Here is a 25,599-nt window from a genome sequence, read left to right as displayed (position 1 = left end):
ACCAGCAATCACTCTGTAAGCAAGCATAAGTGACTTGAACTTAATGTGGGCAGCCACAGGCAGACAGTGGCGCTCAATGAGTAGCAGGGTGACTGTTCGCCTCTTCAGTTAGTAAAACCCCAGACGCGCAGACGCGTTCTGGATCATCTGTAGGGGTTTCACCACGTATGCCAGCAGGCCTGTTAGGAGTGTGTTGCAGTAGTCAATGCGGGAACTTACCAAGGTTTGCACCCGCAGCTGGGTGGCATACTGGGTTAGGTACGGCCTGATTTTTGAGGATGTTGAATAGCGCGAAGCGGCACGACAGAGGCAATGTGGTCAGTGGATGACAGTTGGTCATCGATAATGACACCTAGATTTCTTGCTGTTTTGGAAGGAACAAGAGATAAGGAGTCAATTTTTATATCGATGTTGCGGTGTTTGGCCAATTGGGTATCATCTGCATAGAAGTGATATAAAAAAACATGCAAGCGGATGATAGGGCCCAATGAGGTGGTGTACATGGCAAAGAGAAGTGGTCCCATCACTGAACCTTGGGGCACACCTGTTGTGAGACGGTGAGGTAAAGACAGCTGACACTTTGCACAAGCGCCCAGTGAGGTAAGATTCAAACCAGGAGTGTGCCCTCCCTGCCATAAATGCCCATACTTGACAGAATAGATAGAAGGATGCGGTGGTTGACTGTGTCAAAAGCGGCTGATAAGTCAAACAGGATGAGAACCGAAGATTGAGCAGCTGCTTTAGCTGTTTTTTTAGGCCTCTGTCACAGACAACAGGGCTGTTTCGGTGGAGTGACTGTTTTTGAATCCAGACTGGCTTGGATCGAGGAGATTGGTCCTTGACAGGAACTCTGTGGCCTTTGGAAGCTGCCCTCTCAATGGTTTTGGATAGTGTAAGTGTTAGAGCCATAATGAGAATAGGAAAATAATAAGACAATTATAATTTAATATTTTGTAATGTGTAAGGTTTGCTTTAATATTTCCTAGAACTGACAGTTGTTTGTTTAGTAATGTTAATTGTTAGGTTTAATATTGCTTAATTATATGTATGCATGACATCATCATGCTGAAGAAGTAAGCTGCGTGAGTAACGTGCTTGAGAGTCAGAGCGCAACAGTCTTTGACCGTGACCACACGGAATTAACCGATCTCCTGTTTAAATTAGAAAGAACTTTTATTTTTGCCATTTTAGTCTTGTACTGTGAACCTTTTGATTTAGTAAACAGAAGAAACTTTAAAGAAGTCTCGCGTCATTTACTTAAGCTCAAGGAACTTAAAAGAAACTGCATCTACATTAGTCAAAGACTGAGCTCTTGGATGAGTTCATGGACGCCTCACGGTGGAATATATGATTCTGGAGGAAAACAAAGCCTTCATCTATCCTGTTGCATTCTGAAAGGAAGGTAAACTAAACTACATTGAACTAGACTCTTCTACTGAATGTTGAAGACGACAATGAGTTCGGAAAATGTCTTTGATGTCTGAATGCTAAAATGAACATGCTAGCGTCTACATGCTAATTCCTGCTGCTATTGGAGAAGGACTAGTGGAAGCCTGTTTGAGTAAGAAACCAACTTTATTTGAATGCTTGCTGCACTCTGTATGTGTCTTTTCACAAGAGGATTTGTGAACATTTAGAAGACAGAGAAACTGTCGAAGTTCTAGTTAACTGTGATAGTTAATGTGCACGAGCATAAAGGTTGCTAAAATGTCTGATGACTCAGCAAACGAAGACGGGGATTTTGCTGACCAGAAGAGGGCGCCAAAGCCCACAGCAATAGCAATAGAGGAGAAAATGAATAGGCTACGCAATAGGAGACAAGGGAAATTAGCACTGCTCACTCGCAAGATGCATGATATTCAGCAAATGAAGGAAGTTGAAGATAATGTGGAAATAGTTGGAGTTGAATTGTCACATGGCTTTCATCGCATATTTAGTGAATTCAAAGAAGCCAACGAAGAAATGGTTCAGAACATATCAGCAGCAGAAAGGGAAGATGACCAGTCAAATTGGTATAAGCCTAAATTTGATGTGTTTGAAAGGTTTATTTTTGAAACTGAAAAATGGGTCTCAGAAGCACGTAAAGGGCATAGTGAAGATGATGTCTATGAAGGCATTATGTCAAAGGACAGTGTATCAGCGACTTTCACACTGGGTGCTAGGAGTAGACACAGCTCTTCATCGCATTCTTCATCCAGCTCTGCACGCATAAAGGCCAAGGCAGAGCATGCAGCATTACTTGCACGGGCAGCTGCATTAGAGGAGAAGCAAGAATTAGATGCTGAAGAATTAAAGTTAAAGGCCAAACGAGAACATGTTGAGATGAATGCAGAGATTGCAGCTTCTACTGCCAGATTGGAAATACTTAGTGAACATGCGGATGCTCGTGATGACATGAGCAATTATTATCAGTCATACAAGAATATTAAAGAGGAGCGCAAAACTGATTTTTCCAATTCTCGTTTGAAAGATGAAAGGAAGCCTGTACCACCTCTTCCAAGGTCAACGTTACAGGCACCTGGTGCGCGCAGCAAGGCAGATGCATCAACTAGACGAATTCCTGACTCTGGTTATTCACAACAGTTAAGTGCCCCTGAGAAAGAACTTCATAAGATAATGCAACGCCAGAATGAAGTAACAGAGCTACTAGTCCTGCAGCAAGGTCTATCCCAGCTTCCTCAGAGACAGGTTCCAGTGTTCTCTGGAGATCCACTGGCCTATAGATCATTTATGAGGGCATTTGAAAGTGCAATTGAGAAAAAGACGAACAGTGATCAGGACAAGTTGTTCTACTTAGAACAGTACACAAGTGGTGAACCAAGAGACCTTGTGCGCAGTTGTGAACATATGAGGTCAGATAAAGGGCTTAGAGAAGCTAAGGGACCGCTTCAGTACCATTATGGCAATGAACTGAAGATAGCCACGGCTTATTTAGAGAAAGCACTCAAATGGCCACAGATCAAAACTGAGGATGCCAAAGGTTTGAAGACATATGAGTTGTTTCTCATTGGATGTAAGAATACCATGACTGATGTTGAGTTTATGGAAGAGATGGACAATCCGACCAATATGAGGACAGTGGTCTCAAAACTTCCATACAAAGTCAGAGAGCGATGGCGGAACACTGCATTTGACCTTCAGGCACGCCAAGGAAGACGAGCGAGGTTTGAAGACCTGGTCAACTTCATCGACCGGTGTGCGCAAGTTGTGAATGATCCTCTCTTCGGAGACATTCAGGATGTGAACCCAGATACAAAGGCCAAGACGAAGCCAGTTGCTTGGAAGAGTGCTAAGAAGAATGACGTTAAAGGAGCTAACTTTGCCATAGGTGTTTCCCCCATTGTGAAGGACAACACACAACGTCTTAAGGAAAAGGAACAGCAGAATACAGTCAAGTCTGACACTTCAGAAAAGGCTTGCTTGTACTGTGAAAAGGCACACGCACTCAGCTCATGTGAAAAGATTAAAGAACAGAAGCATCCAGGAAGGATACAGTTCCTGAAAAGCAAAGGACTTTGCTATGGATGTCTCACCAAAGGACACCTAAGTAAAGATTGTAAGAGAAGACTGACTTGTGCAGATTGTACTTTGAAGCATCCAACGATACTTCATAGGACGAAGGAAAATAGTGGTTCTGATGGGAATACCAATGTCAGCAGTCCTACAGTGTCGAATGCTCTTCTGTCGCTGGATCAAGAAACTTGTGGATCTACTGGGGCCGGCGACAGTGAGTGCATTTTGTCAGTAGTACCTGTAAAGGTGAAATCAAAGAGAAGTGACAAGACTGTAGAGACTTATGCATTTTTAGACCCAGGTAGTACCACTACTTTTTGCACAGAAGATTTGATGCACAGACTTAATGTCCGAGGCAAGAAGACAGACTTCTTACTGTGTACCATGGGACAGCAGAAGAAGACTCAAGGACATGTCTTAACAGATTTAGAAGTGTGTGCACTAGAAGGAACCACGTACATTGATCTGCCAAGGGTGTTGACACAGCAACATATTCCTGTGAAGAAAGGCAATATTCCTAAGCAACAAGATCTAAGTGAGTGGCCTTACCTGCGTGAAGTTCGTAGACCACACATTGAAGCAGATGTTGGACTGTTGATTGGTGTGAATGCCTACAAAGCAATGGAACCATGGCAAGTGGTGAACAGTAGAGATGACGGACCATATGCTGTGCAGACAGTACTAGGCTGGATTGTGAATGGCCCTAAACAAGAAAGCACAAATGTAAATCCTGACGCTCTGCAAAGCTGCATAGCGAATCGCATATCAGTGGAGACAATTGAAGACTTGCTGGTTCAGCAGTTCAATACAGACTTTCCTGAAAGGCGTTATGAGGATAAGACAGAAATGTCTCAGGAAGATCATCAATTCGTGCAATCAGTGACGAAGTCATTACAATTCAAAGATGGTCATTACCACATTGGATTGCCTCTGAAAGATGAAAAGATTCAGGTGCCAAACAACAAATGCATAGCAATGCAGAGGCTGTTAGGTCTGAAAAGGAAACTCACAAGAAATCCTCAGTTTCACAGGGATTACTTAGGATTTATGGACAGCGTGCTTGGCAAGGGATATGCTGAAAGAGTACCAGTGGATGAGTTGCGGACAGACAGAAGGGTGTGGTATATGCCTCACCACGGGGTTTACCACCCCAAGAAGAATAAGATACGTGTGGTGTTTGAATGCAACGCATCCTACCAAGGATTTTCCCTGAATAGTCAGTTACTACAGGGACCCAACCTCACTAACACTCTTGTTGGAGTGCTGAACAGGTTCCGCAGACAGCCAGTAGCCATCATGGCTGACATTGAATCAATGTTTTATCAGGTCCGAGTTCAAGAGAAGGACGCAGACCTTCTTAGATTTTTGTGGTGGCCTGAAGGCAGTCTGGAAGATGAGGCAGTTGATTACCGGATGTGTGTCCACATATTTGGTGCTACCTCTTCGTCAAGCTGCTCATGCTTTGCTCTTCGAAGAATAGTGGAGGATCGAAAGGATGAGACAACAGACAAGGCAGCTCAGGCACTCCTGACTAGTTTTTATGTGGATGATTGTTTGACTTCGGTGGAAACAGATCAAGAAGCAATCGTGCTGGCCAGGGATCTGACATCTCTCTGTAGCAAGGGTGGATTTCACTTGATGAAGTGGATGAGTAATTCAAGAGCCTTCCTGTCATCCGTTCCTGACCAAGAGCGAGCCACAGAAGTCAAGAATCTAGACATGGACAGCGGGTTGTTGCCTGTAGAACGAGCTTTAGGGGTGACTTGGTGTACTGAAACTGACACATTCTCCTTCAACATCAATGTGCAGAACAAACCCCCTACAAGAAGAGGAATCTTGTCAGTTGTTGGCTCTGTATATGATCCCCTTGGATTTTTGTCACCGTTTGTTTTGCCAGCAAAACTGCTCCTGAGAGACCTCTGTAAAGACAGGACAGGTTGGGATGAGGAGATCACAGAGAACCAACTAAGACGGTGGACAAGATGGACTGTTGATCTGCAAAAGCTTTCCAGTTTTAGTGTGAAGAGATGTTTCAAGCCTGCAAGCTTTGGACCAGTCAAGACTGCACAGTTGCATAATTTTTCGGACGCCAGCGAGGATGGTTATGGGACAGTGACCTACCTTGTGTTGACCAATGAGCATGATCAGAAGTCCTGTTCATTTGTAATGGCCAAGTCCAGAGTGGCACCACTCAAACAAATAACCATACCCAGAATGGAACTTACAGCTGCATCTGTGGCAGTCAAGATGGACCGAATGTTAATGCAGGAACTAAACATGCAGCTGGGGGAGTCATTGTTTTGGACGGACAGCATGACCGTCTTGAAATATATCGAAAATGATGCAGCTCGATACAAGACGTTTGTAGCAAATCGAGTGTCATTGATAAGAGAAGCCTCCAAGCCATCACAGTGGAGGTTCGTGAATTCTGCAGAAAATCCAGCAGACCATGTCTCAAGAGGTTTGACGGCAGAGAGCCTAATGAGATGTGAGAACTGGATTAAAGGACCTTCATTCCTGCTGAGACCATGCAGCAAGTGGCCTGTCAGGGCAGACCAATCAAGTTCTTTGTCAGAAGAAGATCCAGAGATTAAGGGAAATGTTTTGTCTTGTGTCATCAGTGCTCAAGAAGACGAAGATGCTTTGGGCAAGCTCATTGCATATTATTCTGATTGGCATCGCTTAAAGAAGGCAGTAGTGCGGTTCACCCATCTCAAGCGGATTCTGCTGAACTTGAGCCACAAAAGAGAAGAATTGCAAAAGACCCTCAGTGCATCAGATGGCAAACAGGATGGACAGTATAGTGCCTTGGCTCGGGAAATGAGGAAATACAAGGAGAGCCTGAAGAGCTTCTCAATCGGTGTGGAAGATTTGACAAATGCCGAACATGATCTGATTCGCTACAGTCAACAGCTGAAATATGGAGAAGAGATCAAGACTCTGCGACAGAGGAAGAACCAAGTTAGAAAGAACAGCCATATATACAAGCTGGATCCGTACCTTGATGAAGGAGTGTTGAGAGTTGGAGGAAGGCTGTGCAGGGCAGCGATGCCAGAGGAGGCTAAGCATCCAGCTATCCTACACAAAGACCTCAAGATTTCGACCCTTATTCTTCAACATACGCACCATCAGGTTGGACACTGTGGACGGAATCATGTGCTGGCACGGCTTAGGCAAAAGTATTGGATCCCGCAAGCAAATTCTGCCATAAGAAGAATGTTATCAGATTGCTACACCTGTCGCAGAATGTATGCAAGGACTGGCGAGCAAAAGATGGCGGATTTGCCGGTGGAGAGACTGACACCAGACAACCCACCTTTTACGTTCACTGGTGTTGACTACTTCGGGCCGTTTCAAGTAAAAAGAGGACGAGTCATGGTCAAGAGATTTGGCGTTTTGTTTACTTGTTTGACCACGAGAGCAGTTCATATAGAAGTTGCACACTCGCTGGACACCGATGCGTGCATTAATGCATTACGCCGCTTCATCAGTCGAAGAGGACAGGTGTCTGTCATCAGATCGGACAATGGAACGAATTTCATTGGTGCTGAAAGAGAGTTGCGTGAATCAATACAGAACATGAATGACTCCAAGATCAAAGAAGAAATGCTGAAAGGAGGAATTGAGTGGAACTTTAATCCTCCTGGTGCATCCCATCAAGGAGGTGTCTGGGAACGCCAGATTAGGACAGTAAGGAAGGTGCTTGGGGCTCTGCTAAAACAACAAGTTCTGGATGATGACGGCTTGCACACACTGTTGTGTGAAGTAGAGTCCATAATCAACAGCAGACCGTTAACTAAGATGTCAGACAAGCCAAATGATCTCGAAGCGCTCACTCCAAATCATCTACTACTGATGAAAACGAAGCCTACGATACCACCAGGGGTCTTTGAGAAGAGTGATGTGTACGGGAGGAGACGTTGGAGACAAATACAGTACCTGTCTGACCTGTTCTGGCGCAGATGGACCTCAGAATACTTACCCCTGCTGCAAGAACGTCAGCGCTGGTCCAAGCTGAAAAGAAACTTTGCAGTGAACGACATTGTTTTGATTGTGGATCCTTCAGGTCCACGAAATTCATGGATGATAGGCCACGTCATCAAGACCATGCCAGATTACAGAGGCAGTGTTCGGAGTGTGCAAGTGCAGACAAAGAGCAGCGTCCTGATAAGACCTATAACCAAGTTATGCTTGCTGCAGGAAGCAGTGTGAATGGACATACAAGACTGTTAGAATAGTAATTCACAGTTTAAATTGAAAATTGAGAATATTTGTTTATTGTTTGATTAAGAAAGTGAATGGCTCTGTATGGTGGAAGTAATTGATGCAGTCGCCATGCCTACACAATTAGGGGCCGGGCATGTTAGAGCCATAATGAGAATAGGAAAATAATAAGACAATTATAATTTAATATTTTGTAATGTGTAAGGTTTGCTTTAATATTTCCTAGAACTGACTGTTGTTTGTTTAGTAATGTTAATTGTTAGGTTTAATATTGCTTAATTATATGTATGCATGACATCATCATGCTGAAGAAGTAAGCTGCGTGAGTAGCGTGCTTGAGAGTCAGAGCGCAACAGTCTTTGACCGTGACTACACGGAATTAACCGATCTCCTGTTTAAATTAGAAAGAACTTTTATTTTTGCCATTTTAGTCTTGTACTGTGAACCTTTTGATTTAGTAAACAGAAGAAGCTTTAAAGAAGTCTCGCGTCATTTACTTAAGCTCAAGGGACTTAAAAGAAACTGCATCTACAGTAAGATAATTTCATAGGTAGTTCAGTTCAGTATAGGTTTATTAAGAATAGGTACAATCTGTGAGCAGCAGTCAGAAAACCAGAGAGGGAAAGCAGGCCTTTGTGTGTCATGTCTCTGTAGGCCTAGGCATAGGCCTCATCTGTATTTGTGTTTAGGAAAGGTCAGGTCACTGCAACAGTAGCTCCTAGCTGTCCAAGACAGGAGAGAGCTGTCCCTGATACATTGTAGGCCACTAGAGAGATAACATGGTCAGCTACTCCCTGAGAGGCGGAGGTGCAGGGTTTTCACACAACGCAGTGACACATTTATGGCTATTCCTACGAATGACAGACTCACCAGAATAGGGATCCCATGACACCCACCTGGTAACCACATGAAGCCCACAGATGACATCAGTAAAAGATAGACTATAAGAACTTGACTTTCTCTGTAGCAGATGAGATGCTCGAGCTCTCCGGTTGTGTTCACTTGGTGAAATTGATCATGTAAACTCAACTGTATTTGTGCTGCAACTTATCAAGTAAAGCTCTACCTTGTTACAACAAAACCTTCGTACTGGCGTACTTTACCAAGTCCTAAACCAATACGCAAAGGAACAAAGATTTTTCCTTACAATAGGAGCGTGAGAAGTAAGACTGGCAGATAGTTTTCCACATAAGTGGGAGAGACCAGTACTTGAGCAGTGGTGTTACCTGAGCCACTTTGAATGAAGAAGGAAATGTTCCTAGAAGTAAATGAAGCATAAATCACATGTGTGATTGCTGGTAAGACGGTAGGTGAGCTTGAAGGACGATCCAACGGGCATGAAGTAGGACGGCTACATGTTAGGATTCCGAGACCTCACTCTCAATGAGTGTGTTCATGTTCACTACATTTTCCTTCTCTGGTGTTGTCTGGGAAGTCCCGCCCCTCTACTTCCGGCCAATTTGATTTTGCCTCTCACTGGCAAATTGTATATGGCAGGTTTGTGGGGAACTGCAAGGATCCTTGGAGCCAATCACAAACTGGCTATTGACTACCTGGCTATGACCTGGCGCGCCATTGGCGGATTTAAACTAGCCACGACGTAACAAAAGCGACGGCAAACAGAGTTTGTAAACATTCGACATGGAGGCCTCCGAAGCACAGCAAAACTTCGATACTGTTCTCGCAGCAGTCTTGGATGATTTCAAAGGCAAGTTTTCTTTGAAAACAGAACAGAAACTTGCTCTGGAACAATTCATACAGAAAAAAGATGTGATTGCTATATTACCGACCCGCTTTGGTAAAAAGTACGTCACCTGTATCGTTGGTCTGATTGGTTAAAGGAGTGTCCAATTACGTGACTGAAGTGGACCGCCATTGCGTAGTTCGCCAGACTAACTGAGCAAATGAAATGCAGTAAAGGGGGCGGGGAATTCACAGACAATCTCTGGTGAACACTGATTATGAAAATGATCCATGAAGAGACCAAACTGCTGTCAGAATAAACTCTCCCAGGTTTCAATAACAATAGAATTGAAAGACAACGTTTCATATCCAGTGCTACATTATTTCAAACAGAATAAACAAAATCCGACCATGAAGGTTTCTTCTTTATATTTAGTAACATGCTGAAGTGACAGATCAAAGGAGAAAGAGAGGATGCACTCTCTTCTCAGAAACTGGTTTCATTTCTTGGTTAGATCTCTTATGCCCATCCCACCTGCACCCAAATAAAAGCATCACACTTAATGACGATGGGCTTATGCTCCCCTAGTTCTCCACAGACAAGGATCTGAACTTTCTGAGAGCAGACTGCAATTCTTGCAACTCCATCTGGTGAGCACTGTTTATCTAACAATTCATAATCTGAAACTAGCTTTTGTACAAGAAAAATCTCTATGTACCTTCTTTTTTGTTGTGTTTTCATTAATATAGAACATAAGTTGATATGTCAGTCGACATGCTTTGAAAGCTGATGTATTCATGTGATGTAGACTATATTATGTATTCATGTGATGTAGACTATATTACAGATCTTTGAATAGTATTAAAGATCAAGGCTGTGCTTCCTGATACCTTATCAAAGTTGCTTACTTCTCTATGTTTCCCCAAACCATCTCTTATGTGTTCCCCTAAGAGAACCCTTCCAACATTTACTGCCAGAGATTGAATTCATTTTTCTGGCATCGATTATTGTCATTCGCGTAGGTTTGAGCTAGGACGACTCAAGCATAAACTACTTTACCCTCCACACTTTATAGAACACTTCACCCGCACTGCCTCTTCTTTTGAGATACCCCACCCTGGATCCTAGACTCATGTCACCGGAGGCTTGGTATAAATATTTGTAGACTTGAATAAAAGCCCGCTCCTGGATGAAGGCTGGGTATTCATATACTCATATATCTAACACATAAATTGTGTGAAACAGACCAGGTGGACAAACTAACCCTACAGCCATCGTGCGTAAGATGAGAAAGATGAGCATGACTCAGTACGGCTGTAGGCTAAACATTACTACGATTTGTTTTTGCAAGGGATTGAAATGCCGTTTCAACTTATTTCGACCAATGCTTTTTAATATAGCACAAAATATAATACATCTAATATTTTGGTATTGGTATATCGCAGTACGTGCATACGTCAGACACTAATACAACGTTTGTTTTATATCAAAACTGTATAAAGGTAGGCTAGGGCTAACAGTAGTCCAGACCGACCTTAAGAAAGTATCTCTTACAGAAGGTATACTTGGCCATGGAAGTTCTGGGAAACACCTTGCAGCGTCAAGGTACAGCTTATAACTAACGGGACGCAGATGTTTCTTCTTCATGTTTAGTAACATGAACACGATTTCAGGAAAAAGAGAGGATGCACACTCTTCTCAGTTTTTTTTCCTGCTTAAGTTTCATTTCTTGGTTAGATCTCTTTTGCACATCCCACCTGCCCCAAAATAAAAGCATCACACTTAAATGACGATGGGTTCATTCTCCCCCGGTTTGCCACAGACAAGGATCTGAATGATCTGAGAGCAGACTGCAAATCTTGCAACTCCATCTGGTGAGCACTGTTTATTTATCTATTAATAATCTGAAACTTGATTTAGTACAAGATTTTGTAAATTAAAAATCTCTATGTACCATCTTTTTTTATACCTAAAAAATGTCTCAACCAGGCTTAAAACAAGATGGTATGTTGCTTCTATAGGTTACAAAGCTGATTTTGAGCACCAAAGATGGCTACTACTGGTGAGTAGTAATTTGTGTTGTCTTCCGCAATTTAAGGGGTCTTGAATAATATAACTATGAATATGAACACACCATGAATCTACTATATAAGTATCATACAGATTCCCTAGAGTTTAATACTTCTCTTGTATCTTTTATCCCCTAAATTCCTTATCCATTGATGGTGCTTTTGAATTGTGTTTGCTGCAGGATCTGATCTAAGGATACTGCTGCTTGGAAAGACAGGAGTGGGGAAGAGTGCATCAGCAAACACCATCCTGGGGTGCGACGCCTTTGTGGAGGACACCTCCCCTGAATCTGTGACCATGCAGAGTGAGAAACATGAGAGAAAGGTGGCAGGCAGAAACATCTCGGTGGTGGACACCCCGGGACTCTTTGACACATCACTGACCCATGAGCAGTTAATGGAGGAGATGGTGAAGTGTGTTTACATGTCTGTGCCTGGCCCCCATGCTTTCCTGCTGGTGATCAGGCTAGGTGTTAGATTCACTGAGGAAGAGAAGAACACCATGAAGTGGATTCAGCAGAACTTCTCCGCAGAGGCTATGAAATACGCTCTGGTTCTGTTTACTGGAGAGGACCAGATCAAAATATCAGTGCAGGATTATCTGCAGAAAAGCGCAGCACTCAAACAGCTAGTTGGCGAGTGTGGGGCGGGATATCACGTATTTGACAACAGCAGGAGAGATCGAGCTCAAGTGACCAGCCTGCTGGCAAAGATCGATGACATAGTGGAAAGGCATGGTGGAGCACACTACACCAATCAGATGTATCTGGAGACCCAGAAAAAAATCAATGATGAGGAAGAGAGAAAGAGAGAAGAGGGAAAAAGAAGAGAAATAGAGAGGAAGAGCAGAGGAAGAGAGAGGAGGCACTGAGGATGGAATGGAAAAGGCAGGAGACAGTAAGACGACAGGAATACATGAAGAGTATTGAGTCCCTAGACTATAGGAGATGTGAGGATGACAGAAAGAGAAGGGAGGAGGAACGTGAAGAGTGGGAAAGGAGAGAAAGGAAGAAAAAAAATCAAATGGAGGAGACGTTGAGAGAGGAACGAGACATTTTGGAAAGGAGGATGAAATATAATGATGAAATGAGAATGTACGAGATAAATAAGTTGCAGAAGGAGGCAGCTGAGAGTAGGAAGATGCAACAAGACATGGTCAACCAGTTACTTCAGAAGCTAGACATTGGTGGAAGTAGGAGGGAGTGATGAAGGAAGTGGAGGTGGCATCCTGGGTGCAGTCCAAAGGCAATGAAGGTGACCCTGGTGGAGAAGCTGCACTTAAAGGGTTCAACTTGATAAGGTAGTGAAACCAAGAGGGGAGAGGTCATAAGGGTATGTTAACTAGGCGGGTATACCTATAGGCTGAGGTGGGAGATGATGTAATACCAACTATATAGACACAGCTATTTGCATGAAAAAAACGCTTTGATTTGGTCTGAGGTACCCCACAGTATAATCTGCATTAGGATTCTTTACAACCCATTGCTCTAGTTTTCTCATGTGATGAATAAACTACTGTTGATCAATTCTATTGATTCTATTAAAAATGAAACGGCACTAAATGTCCCTTTGCGAAATGAAAACTATGTAACCAAAGGACAACGCAACATCACAGCATGATATACACAACATCACAGCATGATAATGTAGACCTACTAACCATAAATAATACAGGCAGCACAGATTAGATCAGGTAATGGTGATACCTGCTCGATACTCATAAGAAGTGTAAGTGTAAATTAAGTCCTTTCTTTACAGTGGTATTTGCAGCTATATTACTTTAATAAGCAAAAACAACATTGTGAACTTGTGCTCCTGTGGCAGAGTAAATTACATTATGTTTGCATAGTTCAGGTTTTGAGTGAGTTCTTGAGTTGCATCATTTAATTAATTGTTTTGATTTGACTGGCACAAGCCAATTTCTTGTTCATTAGACACATCTGTTTAAAAAGAATAACCGGTGAGATTTAAAGAGATACAAAAATCAAAAGAGGCAGTTTGAACAGACCTGCCTGTCTGGAAGAACACAGAGCACAGTCAGTGATGAAAAACAGATGTATTTAGCCTCTGATACCACTGGGTGGCGTGCCTCCATCGCAACAATATTGTACCATTGAAATAGTAACTCTGAATTGGGCATAGCTGTACACCAATTTAAATCCTCACCTCGTATTGTATTGTTTGACAGAATGTTGAAACAATGTTTCAGCTTAAATGCCGACATGTAGCACTGATTTCCGTCTCAAGAATTCGTTTTGTCTGCGCAACGTAGCCTACGGTATTTCTAGACTAATTCTAAAAGTTCAAAATTTGTCCTAGTCGTGTCTCGAAGCTAGCTGTTTTTATCAGGGTCAGGCTAACTTTTGGATAATATATCCTCGGGAAAACAGCTTGGCTGGCAAGCCCAAGCCGGACGGAAACATGGCTCTCTGTAGAGTTCATGACTCTGTTGTCGATTAGTCTGTGCTGCAATTTCACGATTTATGTTTCTTAATCTTATAGGCCTATTGACCGAGTTACTACTGTCACACATGCTGAGATTTCACTCGCAACCATATATCCCCTCCGGTGCGGCTCAAGCTCCACTGAGCTTGACAGCCACCTCCGGATATCCTTGTTATAGAGTTAAACCGCTGCATTGTGGGAAATGACGTTCCAAAATCCATATTCTCCAACACTGAATGCGAAGACAGACCACAAGCGGAGAGGCTTCTGGCTCCGATTTACGCAAAGCACGTTGAGCGCTTTCTCTTTCGCTCCCTAGCGATCGCCTTCCTAGGGTGACTGAGGTAACGTACAAGATTACTAACTCTATTCAAAAACGTAACTGAATTCGACGGTCTGGAAAAAACAAACCTGACATTGACCTCAGAACATCGAAAGACGGCAACATGCATCGACGGAAAAAAGGCAAAGTTATGTGATGACTCCCAGTTAGCTAGACGGGAGAGAATGAAAGAATAACTTGAGCTTGTCGATAATTGGAGGAGCAGGAAAAGTTGCTATAACCCTGTTGTCGACAATCAAAGAAAGGGAGCTCCGTTTCGCCTTGGAACTTCAGATCCCCTTTCAACACCTTCTCTCCAGGTAAGATAATCTGGGCAATAGGCTAAACGGATTGTATCCAAGGCGGCGAAGCTTACTACGCGAAAGGCATCGGTATCGTTTCGCCGCCTTTGTTTACAGATGTCTCTTTCCAGTGGACCCATGCTCCCGGTTTTCACGGAAACCGACGTTGGGTTTCGGTTCCAGGGCAACTTCCCCAGACGTATCCGTAGGGAATTCCCGCCACGAATTGAAGGGCCGCTTCTTCTGCCAATAAGTCTAAAATCAGCAGGGGGAATGTGAATGACGTGAGACACCACAAACAATCTCCTAGTCATTAAACTAAGGTTAGCCATAGGCTACAGCTAATGTACCTATGTTCGAAGAAAGCATGTCGTTTTGACGAGTCATTTCCTTTTTTCTTGGAGGTATGGGCAGTTGTACAGTTTCAGTATTTGTTTAGTATTTGAGATATAATTTAATGTTAATTACCCATTGTTTATGCCCTTGTGATAAGTAGTAGGGCTAAAATGACAGTTACAGATGCCCTTTACAAACAGCGGTGTGCCATTGATTGAAATGTCCTCTTAAGTTTGTGTCGACTTCCGTAGCCTGTATGACATTATTTATAAGGCAAGAACGTTGTGTGCAGCCACCCTTGATACAAGGATTAGTTTGTGATTGATATAAATCACAATTTGGACCTGTCTCTCACAAACACTTTCTCTCTGCATTTCTGTTTGCCTCTCTGTCGGTCTCTCACTCACCCACACAAGAATGGCAGGTGGCCCTTAGAAATGTAACAGGTGCCACAGTAACAAAGACACTCAGTGCTGTGCTGTGGGAATGTATGGATATTTTCCCAGGGTTTGAGTGTCTTGTGTCATCTGTTTATGTCAATCACAGGGAACATAATTGTATTGAGACACACTCACTTGTAGACACACAATCACTTTTGCACAGTCTCTCTCTCTCTCACACACACACACACACACACACACACACACTTGTAGACACACAATCACATTTGCACAGTCACTCTCTCTCTCTCTCTCACACACAAACACACACACACACTTGTAGACAGACAATCACACTTGCACAGTCAGTCTCTCCCACTCACACACACACAAATACAGAGAGGTTGACTTATAATACAGAGAGTTTTTAGAAAGTTAATATTTGATGGTGTATGAGATTGTTTACATGTTTAGAATATAGCCAAGCCTTTAGCCACGTTTCAAACCATTTACAAAGTAACTCTGTTAATCTACTTGTGGCACCATTTTACTGTAGGTGACTTTGCATTTAAATGCAGGCAACCATAAGAAATATGTAGTTTTACCGGAAACCATTATCCAGGCTCCTTTGAAGGTGTTCTGCATTGTATGGACTTCTCCGTTCAGATTATTAAGACAGAGTTCAGGGCCTGGTTTCCCGAAGCCTTCTTAACTCGATGTCATTCGTACCTTAAGATGTACCTGATTGTTTTGAGGTGTTTACCAAAACGTCCTTAGTTAAGTATACCTTCTGTCAGAGATACTTTCGTAAGGTTGGTCTGGACCACTCTTAGCTATACCTTAACACAGTTTTCAGAAAAAGACAAACGTTTTAGAGCATACCAGTGTTGTGTTAGTGCCTTGACGTATGCACCGACTAACGTAACACTACATGCATTGCCTTTTGTGCTTCATTATAAAAAGAAAAAAACATAGGTATAAATGTACCGGCTGTGAATTTTTAATACTGAATACCAATCTATGACTAACATCTAGCCTACAGCCGTCATTGTTTCACTTTTTAAGATGTTGGTTTGTTTGGTATTTCTTCATGATGTTCTTTTTAATAATGATTACCTGCGCTTCAATCCGAATCATGCCCATCATACTCATCACACGCATGCTCAAACGTGTATGACAATAATCGAAGCCAGGAACATGGATTTAGCCTGTTACGGCATAGGTTTATCTTGGGGGAATTCTTCTCTGTTAAGTTGCAGCTGGTGAACGTAGTAGCCTACTTTGTTACACAAACTAGTCTGCCACAAAGTAGCTTAACTGGCATTCCAGAGAGCTTGTGTGTAAGTGCTTACGTGAGATGCTTTATACAAGCTTTAGCCTTAAGAGACGTGCCCCCATGATTTTGGACTGTGAGCCAGACTCCGAGTTCAGTTTTGACCATTATTGTGTGTGTGTGTGTGTGTGTGTGTGTGTGCATGTGTGTGCTTGTGTGTGCTTGCATGCGCAGAGAGTGGGACAGAAAATGAGGGTATCTAGGTTAGCTCAGTGGCCTGATCAAACAGTGCCTTTAACTGTCAGTGAATCTGAACCCTACATTCCTTCATGTAGCATAACAAGTGAGAGATGGATGGTTAAGTGGAGGAAGGAGAGTAGCGTAGTGAATTAGGACTGTAAGTGTATGTGTGACAGTTACTCAGTACCAATTCCTCCAAATTATTACTGCACCCAGAACTGTCATCCTTCGGATATTTGCTCTGTATTTGCCTTCAGGCGAGACTCGTCCTTTTAGTTTTTTTTTTCAGTTTCTCTTTACGTCACTGTACTTGTAATTGGTTGCCTTTAGATGCTTTACCTCCCTGTGTGTTGAACCGTCCCTGTGCAGTTCGAGCTCTTGAACAGACGCCCTGTCGCCCGCTTTGATGGCAATGCGCATGTGCGCTGCTGACTGGCAGTAATCCGCTGGACAGCTAGAGATCGCATCTGTGCGCGCTGCCCTTATCTTCGAGCGAGCCTAAACCCAAGAGAAGAGAGAAAACATGAATATATTGCAATGAAAACAACCTCCCGAGCAAATACCAACGTCGAGGCCGCACACACACACATACACTGTCGCGCACACAGGACTGTGTTGGAGTGATGCACTGTGGGTAGTGGTGTGTGTGTGTGCGTGCGTGTTGTGTGTGTGTGTGTGTGTGTGTGTGTGTGTGTGTGTGCGCGCGTGTGTGTGTGCGTGCGTGTTGTGTGTGTGGACGTCTTTTAACCGGAGCCTTCGGGCTGCAGCATCTTGGACAGGGGCATAATGGAAAGAAAAGGCCAGTTCGGGACCGGTGGAAAACATTAGATCCGCGAGCTCACCAAATCCTGACGGACTCGTTCACATCTGGACGTTTTTGAACGCATCGTAGGTTCTCATGCGGGACGACTTTGCCCTCCAAAAAATATCCTGAACGGTGAGCTCAAGTCAGAAATCAAAGAGACAGCTGAACTGGGAGACGCTTTTTTATTTAAATGAATCCGTTTCGAAAAGGCTTCCCACCAACCAAGCCTTTTATCCGTGAAACCCAGTGCTATGGCTTCATTTTTAAACACTGAGATTAAAGTAGACCACCAAAGGCCTTACACTGTTCTAAAACTACAACGAGATTTTTGTGTCGGCTGGGACGAAGAATATTTTGTTGCTTCTGCCTGCACGCTGCACTGTTTTCTATTTGGATGGTACTGTCACCCGAAATGATCAGTTGTCCTGTTCGCCTTTATGTAGCCCATATCCGCTTCAATGGAATACAAAAAAACAACCGAAGAATTTAAAATTCATGTAGATGTACTGTCGCGATCAGAAACCTGTATCGTTTGTCTAGTTTGCACTACAGACCATTAACCGGCGCGATATCTCGCTCATGCGTATTTCAGTTTAGCGGTTGGCTAATAAAAGTCGAATTGAAGCGGAACCTCCGGTTGGTTCCGTGGAGGCAGCTCTTCCTTAAACTAGACAGGGAGTGCGGGGGGAAAGGAAGGGGCTATCCGTGGGTCTGAGGTAGCAAACTGATGTAAAATAACTTGCTTTTTGGAGGAGAATCCGCAGTTTATCCTACGCATCCTCAATTGACCTAGTCTGGATTTGACAAGCGAGACGGGACGGCGATTTCTTCTCGCTTTGAACTGCCCTCTCCGTTTGGAGAAAGTGTCTTCAAGCGAGAGCCCTTCTTATTCGAATCCCCTCAACTTCAGCTACATTTTGTGTGTTTACCATCGCAGCCAGATTGCTGTTTGAAAGGAACAAATAGCCGGAGTTTTTTCGGCATGTATTGACGTGTTTTAACTTGCGACACATGCAAGCGGTGGAACAGACATTCCATTAAAAGGCTGAAACCATATCCGCCAAGGAGTGGGCTTTGGACGGTCAGCGCGTGATAGTCAGTAATCCCCGCAGCAGCTGGAGAAAGATGAGCCTGGGTCATACTGACAGCGCCAGAGAGTTTTCGTTGAAGTGGTAAGACGGAGCTCTCTCTCTGAGTAGCGCTGGCATTTTTTACCCAGTGCTTGTGTCTTAATGGATTGTGCTTCTCATGTCATAAAAGGTGTATGGCCAGAGAAACATGCCCGATAATGTGTTGAACCAAAGAGCCTCTGTCGACATCCTTAGGCTCACCTGGATGACCCCGTCCTTTACAAATTCTGTACTTACAACTCTATAGTCATGACCTGAAACAGTTTTGTTTTTCTCACGGAGTTTACAACTGTGATGCTTGTCATTGGTCCTGGACTTTTGGTTACCACTATTAAACAGTACTGGTATTGGAAAGCCCTTATTAAAGACTTACCACTTTTCTCTGTAACATTCTCAATGTTCTCAATCAACTGATTCTGGACTTCGCTGACAAAATACACATTTGGGAGACTGAAGGATTTTGGACTCTGTCAGCCTGATGCTGCTTGGCCTCATGACCTCCACTGTCACTGAGATTCTTTGAGTGACTCAGATACGTCCACTAGGTCATGGAGTGGAGCTTTGGGATGATCGAGAACACGTGACTTTCTGCGGCTCCTGTACTGGTGTATGACCGTGAGAGTAACTGGGGTAAAGAGAGAGAGAGAGAGAGAGTGGGTGTGCACTTGGGAGTGAGCATCCCCTCACCCCCAGGGGAGGAAGAGTGAAGAAGTCGGCTAACATTTGCCCAGTGACAGGGGAAAACACGCCGTACAGAGCTGCTCACAGTTGTGCGATGGGGAGTTCAGCCTCTTCGCTGACAGCAGAGACTGAGTCGGAACATGGGTTCCGTCCGGCGTCGTATCCTGTCACACCAACTGTAGGCTGGCTGAGGAACAGCCATAGTAGTCCAGTGTGGGGGACCACCTTTATCACGCGGCAGCAACAGAACCCGCCTATACCGCACAGAGAGCGCAGGTAACCTTACTCACATAAACACACATGCTTTCATTTACACCGATTCTCACCAACTTACGATTTACCCAGACCTCTGAACACAACAAACCTGAAGTGTGTGTGTGTGTGTGTGAGTGAGTGAGTGAGTGAGTGAGTGAGTGAGTGAGTGAGTGAGTGAGTGAGTGAGTGAGTGAGTGAGTGAGTGAGTGAGTGAGTGAGTGAGTGAGTGAGTGTGTGTCTCTCACTTGGATGTTTTCACCAAAAAAGATCATTTGTTTGTTAGTGTGTTTTGAGACTGTCAAGTGACTAAATCCTGTTTCACGGCGCTACTGCATGAGAAGGTACACTCCACTTTGGAGGACTGGACCTGCTTTTACTGTTTCCTATTTGGTGTCAGATCTGAGTCATCTCAAATTGGCATGCAAAGCCGCAGGTACAGACAGCAACGCTTGAAAAGCCGGAGAGGAGCGAAGAGGAACTCCGTTCCTCCCCCAGCTGCCCGTATAGCAGCGAGGCAACACCTGTTTGATCAAAGATGTCCTCAGAGGCCCCTGTAAACAACACTCATACTCCTCTATCAGGCACCTTTTGAGGAAAATAAGTAAGAATATATCACAAGAGTAGATTGTTCCTCCAGCCTTATGGATGTTTAAAGTTTTTGCTCATTTCATGCAAGAAGCAGGTGACTCAATATTGAAGCGCTGAAGGTGACAGGGGAAGTGATTTATGACAGTGTAAGTACACCTCATCCTTAAAGAGCACAGATATGAATCTCTTGCAGCAAGTCTTGGGTTATTGAATTGTCTGAGGGTGTTGCAAGAGCTAAAATTCCCACATTATTGCTCTTGGAAGGGTCTCATAGTGAACTCCTTTAAGGGGCGGTTGGGAGTATCCGTCATGAAAAACTGGAGTGTGTGTCTGTGTGTGTATGTCTGGTATTTTGACAGATGGCCAGCCCGGACAGATGGCTGAATATTACATGCACACTGACCACTGTAATCACCAAGTCAGAGGATCCCTATCTTTACCCCAACCAGCTAGCGCTAGCTTTAGCCTTTAGCCTAGGTGCCCTGTCATGGTCATGGTCACGGCAATCATTGCAATAATTGATTGATTTGACCGTAACAGTGAAAATCTATCAGAATTACACTCATTTCCCAGAAAGGGTCCTTGATGTTTTGAGGATGTTCTGACCAGCTCAGAGATTTACCCTGAGCCACAGCTGTGGAAATACTAATGCTGTCTGACAGCAGCCCTGCTGAAAACATGAACCAGTTCCACTGTGAAACACACTCGTCATTTTCCCCCCAGCATTTTTTGCGTCATGAGTCAGCTAGTCTGTACAGAACAAGCTCGGTGGGTTTTCATTGGCTCGTGTCATTGCTCACCTCTGAGAGTGCTTCTGAGGAAACTGGGCATGAACTGGATTTTTTTTCCCTCCATTTCCTGTCCTCTTACATAGCAGTTCGACTTGAAGGGCACTTCCTAGGCTTCTTTCCCTGCTATGCTTGTCTGCTTATTAGAATGTCATAGAACATCAGTGTGTCCAGTTGTTATTCTGAGATCCAAGGGTATGATCATGCTCCACACCTTGGCAGTGTACATCGAACCCACACACGCACACACAGACACACACACACGCACACGCACACAAACACACACACATGTTTGCTGTTTCAAACAGGCAAATATAAAGGTCCCTCCTGTCTCACTGATAGATTGAGGGGCACTGGAGTAAAAAAAAAACTGTTGTTGCTGAGTCATTTGAGTGCACTTGGCCGTGTTGTGTGTGTGTGTGTGTGTGTGTGTGTGTGTGTGTGTGTGTGTGTGTGTGTGTGTGTGTGTGTGTGTGTGTGTGTGTGTGTCTGTGTATGTGCTCTGCCTTCCCGTGTGCAATGGGCTGTTATTGATTTTGGTGGAAGTGTATCAGATGGCCATACGCTCCAGTTTATCATTTATTTAGCAGTCGCTTCCTGGAACTACACACACACACACACACACACACGCATGAACCCCAGACACGCACACACGACCAGTGGGATATGTATGTTATTGCTCCAGATATTCAATGTTTCTTATTATTTATAATCCCTGTGTTTATAATCCTGCCTGGTCTTTAATCGCTACCAGTTCATGTAGCCACTAGTCAAACACCCTCTGCTTGTTATTCAGTTTTCTTGGGTCCAAAGTTGAAATTACTCAAGCAGTTTATGTACCCTGGGACTGTGTGTGTGAGAGTGTGTGAGTGAGAGGGGTTATCTTGGCTCAGTGTGTATGTTTCCACAGCAATGTTGTCGGCTCTGCAGTGTTTATGTGGTGTCTTATGCTGTGTGCATCCCCATAGCAACAAGCTTCTGTCTCTGTCACCAATCAAATACCAGTACAGTCAGCTGAGTTTTCTCTTTCTCAGTCTCGCGCATACACAAACAGATTCTCTCTCACACACACACACACACGCTCTCTGACTTAAAGCATTTGCCTTTGGGAGCGAATAGTCTACGCAGATGTACACTTACTTAAACATAGAGGCAGACAGACACTCAAACACACACACTCAAACACACTTGGTCAAACACAGACCTATACTGAAACACTGCTTTCCTGTGAGCGTAATACGTTTAGGCAGGCTTAAGCAGGTTGTGACTTAGCATGAATTATGAAAGCGTTGTTTCTGTGTGTGTGTGTGTGTGTGTGTGTGTGTGTGTGTGTGTGTGTGTGTGTGTGTGCGTTTGTGTGTGTGCATGCCTGTATGTCCAAAAGGGACTCAGTGAAGCAGAGGTATAGAAAGAAAAAATTAACAGAGAAATACTTAGAGAACGACATATTGCCTCAAACGCTCCTCTCTCACCATTTTCACTCAATGCTGAAGAGCTGCAAAATGTTCCGTATGTGTGTGTTTGTGTGAGAGAGGGAGAAACTGTGTGTTAGTGCTGAATCAGGGCTTTCTGCTCCTGTGCCGGGATGTGAGTGCTGCTGGTCCCATGGACGGGGAGTTTGAGGAACTGCTGAGGGCGAGCAGTTGGGTTGGGGGGTGGGGGTAGGGGGTGGTTGAGTAAGCTCCACTTTTCCCAGGAACACAGACGACGATGAGACTACTCTGGGGGGGCCATGTTTCTTTCCAGTGAAGTCTCTCACCAACCGATGAATAATGCTGGTGTGTTTGAACAGCGTTTGAACACTTGGTGCTCCAGTGAAAGTGTAGTTTGGTCCACATTGGCTGACTATGGAGCGGTAGACATTGGCTGTGGAGGAGGGGGGTTGATTTGAGTCCCCCTGTACATCGCAGAGGCTCTTGATGCTTGATGTCTGTATTGAGCTTGTGTTTCGCTCTTGTTGGGAGCACAAAGCACTCCAAGGTCATTCTGTGAAAGCAATATGTGTTCGTGTGTTCAAGCAAACAGACCCTGTGACGAGCGTGTGACCAGATGAGGAGGGCCAATGAATATGAGCCATCTGTTAGGCCAGAGCAAATAGCTTTTTTTTATCAATGAACCCAGTAGCTAGATAAATATAGAGAATTTGAGTGAGCTTCAGATATAAATAGTTGATTTGAAGTTATTATTAAACTGAACCAACCGCCTAACAAATCACAGTTGTTGAGGCATTAGTGAGGTAATTGCATGCAACTTAAATTAGGTAATGGATTGGGCTGTTTCCAAGACAAAGAATGTCAGTTAAAAAACCTGCTTCTGCTTGTAAGAATAAGAATGGTTCCTGGTTTAAATGTTTTATTTCATGAGAAGTAAACAGCCACTGCCCTTTAAAAAGGGAACTGACCACCTTTAGTTCCTGTTTAAGGCCGTGAGGTTCTGGTCTTGTGCAGAAAGATCAGTTAGCATTGACTATATGCGAAGTACTGAAGGGACTACAGGATGGTAGTTTCATTTTAGTTAGCAGCAAGTTCATAGATCATCTCTTTCTGTCTTTCGGCAATCATCTTTTCGCTGTCATTTCAGGTTTCTATGTACTTCGATTAGGGTTTGCAGTTCCATTTTAGAAATGTGTAATCAATCAGTCTACCTACGGAAGCTCTAGAGGCCAGTTTGGTTCTCCCAGGATCAGGAGAATTCTCACGATCAAAAATATGAGCGAGAAACAAACATGTCTGGAGCCCTCCAGCCTCTATGGGTTGGGTAAAGAAGATTGTTATTGTTTTTGTGATCTCATGTCAGAGTCATGTGATGACAGAGATCAAGAGGTCTATTACCCAACCCCGTGGGTGTCCCCTTTTTGCCTTACTTATCATCTGCTTTCTGTAAAGATCATTTATAGTTCTCCTTTCAGGACACACACACATATATATACACAAACACACTCCCACACACACACATTACTGTGATTCTGCCTCAGCCGATGACCAGGATATGTACATCTGTTCTAGTTGACCTGTAGATGTGTGCAGATGATTGAATGGAACAGACCGCAGTGTGACTGACTTATAAGGAACTTCTAAGCAATGTGAACCTTACTTTTCTCTCTCTCTCTCTGTGTCTCTCTCTCCCTTTCTCTGGAATATGAGTTGTGCAGACCGGATGAGTCACTGTGGTGTCAGAGTGCATTACCCTCATCTGATTCCAAACACCCATAGACCCTCCCGTTGTCTGGCACGAATATGTGCGCCAACGCACACTCATGGGGGAACACACATCTGCTCCTTTGCATGCATGCATGCATAGACACACACACACACACACACACACACACACACACACATACACATGCTCATCCTTGCCTCATTTGAGCATGACTATGCCGCCCACACTGCAGCTGAGGCCAGGTATGTGAAGTGATTGACTCCGATTAGCAGAGAAGGCGAAAGAGAATTTTCCGGGTGGGGTGCATGCACTTTTCCCCTGTCGTGTCTCGAGCTTCACACACATGTGCCCCACAAACTAGGCACACACACACACACACACACACATACAAGCACAAACACATACACACCACCCACATGCAGGCAATTTCATCAAAGGCATATCTTGCCAGAACTTCTCCGTTTGTTTATCTCTTTTCCCCCTCACATAAACACGTGTGTACACACAGTCGCACACACACACACTCTTTCATGTATGCTCACATGTCTCATATTCACATCTGACGCACACAAACCCAAGCAGAGATTCACTCTTGAAATATGCAGCATAGCCTCGATAGAGCTGGCGTATTTAAGCAGGAAGCATTTGTTTTATCCTCCAGTGAAGGCCTCCACAGTGACCCTGGTGGTGGACGGAAGTATTGCAGTGGGCTTATGGCCAGACCTGAGGAGTCTGTGCTAATGACTGTTGCTCTAAGGCCAAGTGTGTGTTTGTGTGTGAGCGAGCGACAGAATGTGTGTGTTTTCTCAGTTTTCAGCTGAGTAACTTTGGCCAAATGACTTGCTGGGTGTATCTTGCTGTGCCTACTACAGCACAGAGACATGTGCATGTGGACACACACACACACACACACACACACTCACTCACAGTACTTTGTCTGTAAATAGCCAAGCAGGAAATTATTGAAGAGGTTTTGATGTGTCCCGATTATGCATGGTCCTTGTGTGTGCTGTGTATGCTTGTTAAATATGTGTGTGTGTGCGTGCGTGCGGCTTTTCTTTCTTGCTCTGTGTGTGTGCATGTCTGTGTCTGTGCCGGCTCGGGCTGTGTGTGTGTGGGTGTGTCGTACTTGCCAGCTGATGCAGTGCAGGGACTTGAGAGCTGAGGGAGAGAGCGCTCTCTCAGACTGTACAAAAGGCCAAGGACAGAGTAGTGTGTGTGTTTGTGTGTGTGTGTCACACTGGCCCTAATATCCCCCAGAGGCATCCTTTTCTTCTTGTGCAGAGGACAACATCTCTCCTGTTTTCTCTCTCTCGCTCTGAAACACTCTTGTTGTCTCTCACTCCGTCTCTCTCACTCTGTCTCTCTCACTCTGTCTCTCTTTCCCTCTCCTTCTCACCACTTT

General features: G+C 44.1%; 2 protein-coding genes across 4 annotated transcripts in view; both read left to right on the top strand.

Moving 5' to 3' along the window:
- Positions 1-10,992: 10,992 nt before the first annotated feature.
- Positions 10,993-12,361, top strand: LOC308362743 (GTPase IMAP family member 7-like; the record flags this gene model as incomplete). The annotated part of the gene is made up of 2 exons (XM_080835470.1): positions 10,993-11,026; positions 11,673-12,361. 2 exons carry the CDS (start codon positions 10,993-10,995, stop codon positions 12,359-12,361), a joined length of 723 nt encoding a protein of 240 aa, XP_080691596.1.
- A 2,093-nt stretch (positions 12,362-14,454) lies between these two features.
- Positions 14,455-25,599, top strand: part of capn15 (calpain 15) — a 34,954-nt gene continuing 23,809 nt past the window's right edge. For 2 of the 3 annotated variants that reach the window (XM_080835978.1, XM_080835977.1), the window contains exon 1: positions 18,873-19,680. In XM_080835978.1, the coding sequence (XP_080692104.1) occupies positions 19,499-19,680 (182 nt within the window). In that variant the 5' untranslated portion in view covers positions 18,873-19,498. Of the gene's footprint in view, positions 14,578-18,872; positions 19,681-25,599 lie in introns of those variants that run through there. The other variant, XM_080835979.1, reaches the window with a different exon arrangement.

Source organism: Sprattus sprattus (assembly GCF_963457725.1).
Source record: "Sprattus sprattus genome assembly, chromosome: 3".
Lineage (NCBI taxonomy): Eukaryota > Metazoa > Chordata > Actinopteri > Clupeiformes > Clupeidae > Sprattus > Sprattus sprattus.
This window is presented reverse-complemented; position numbering and strand designations above follow the sequence as displayed.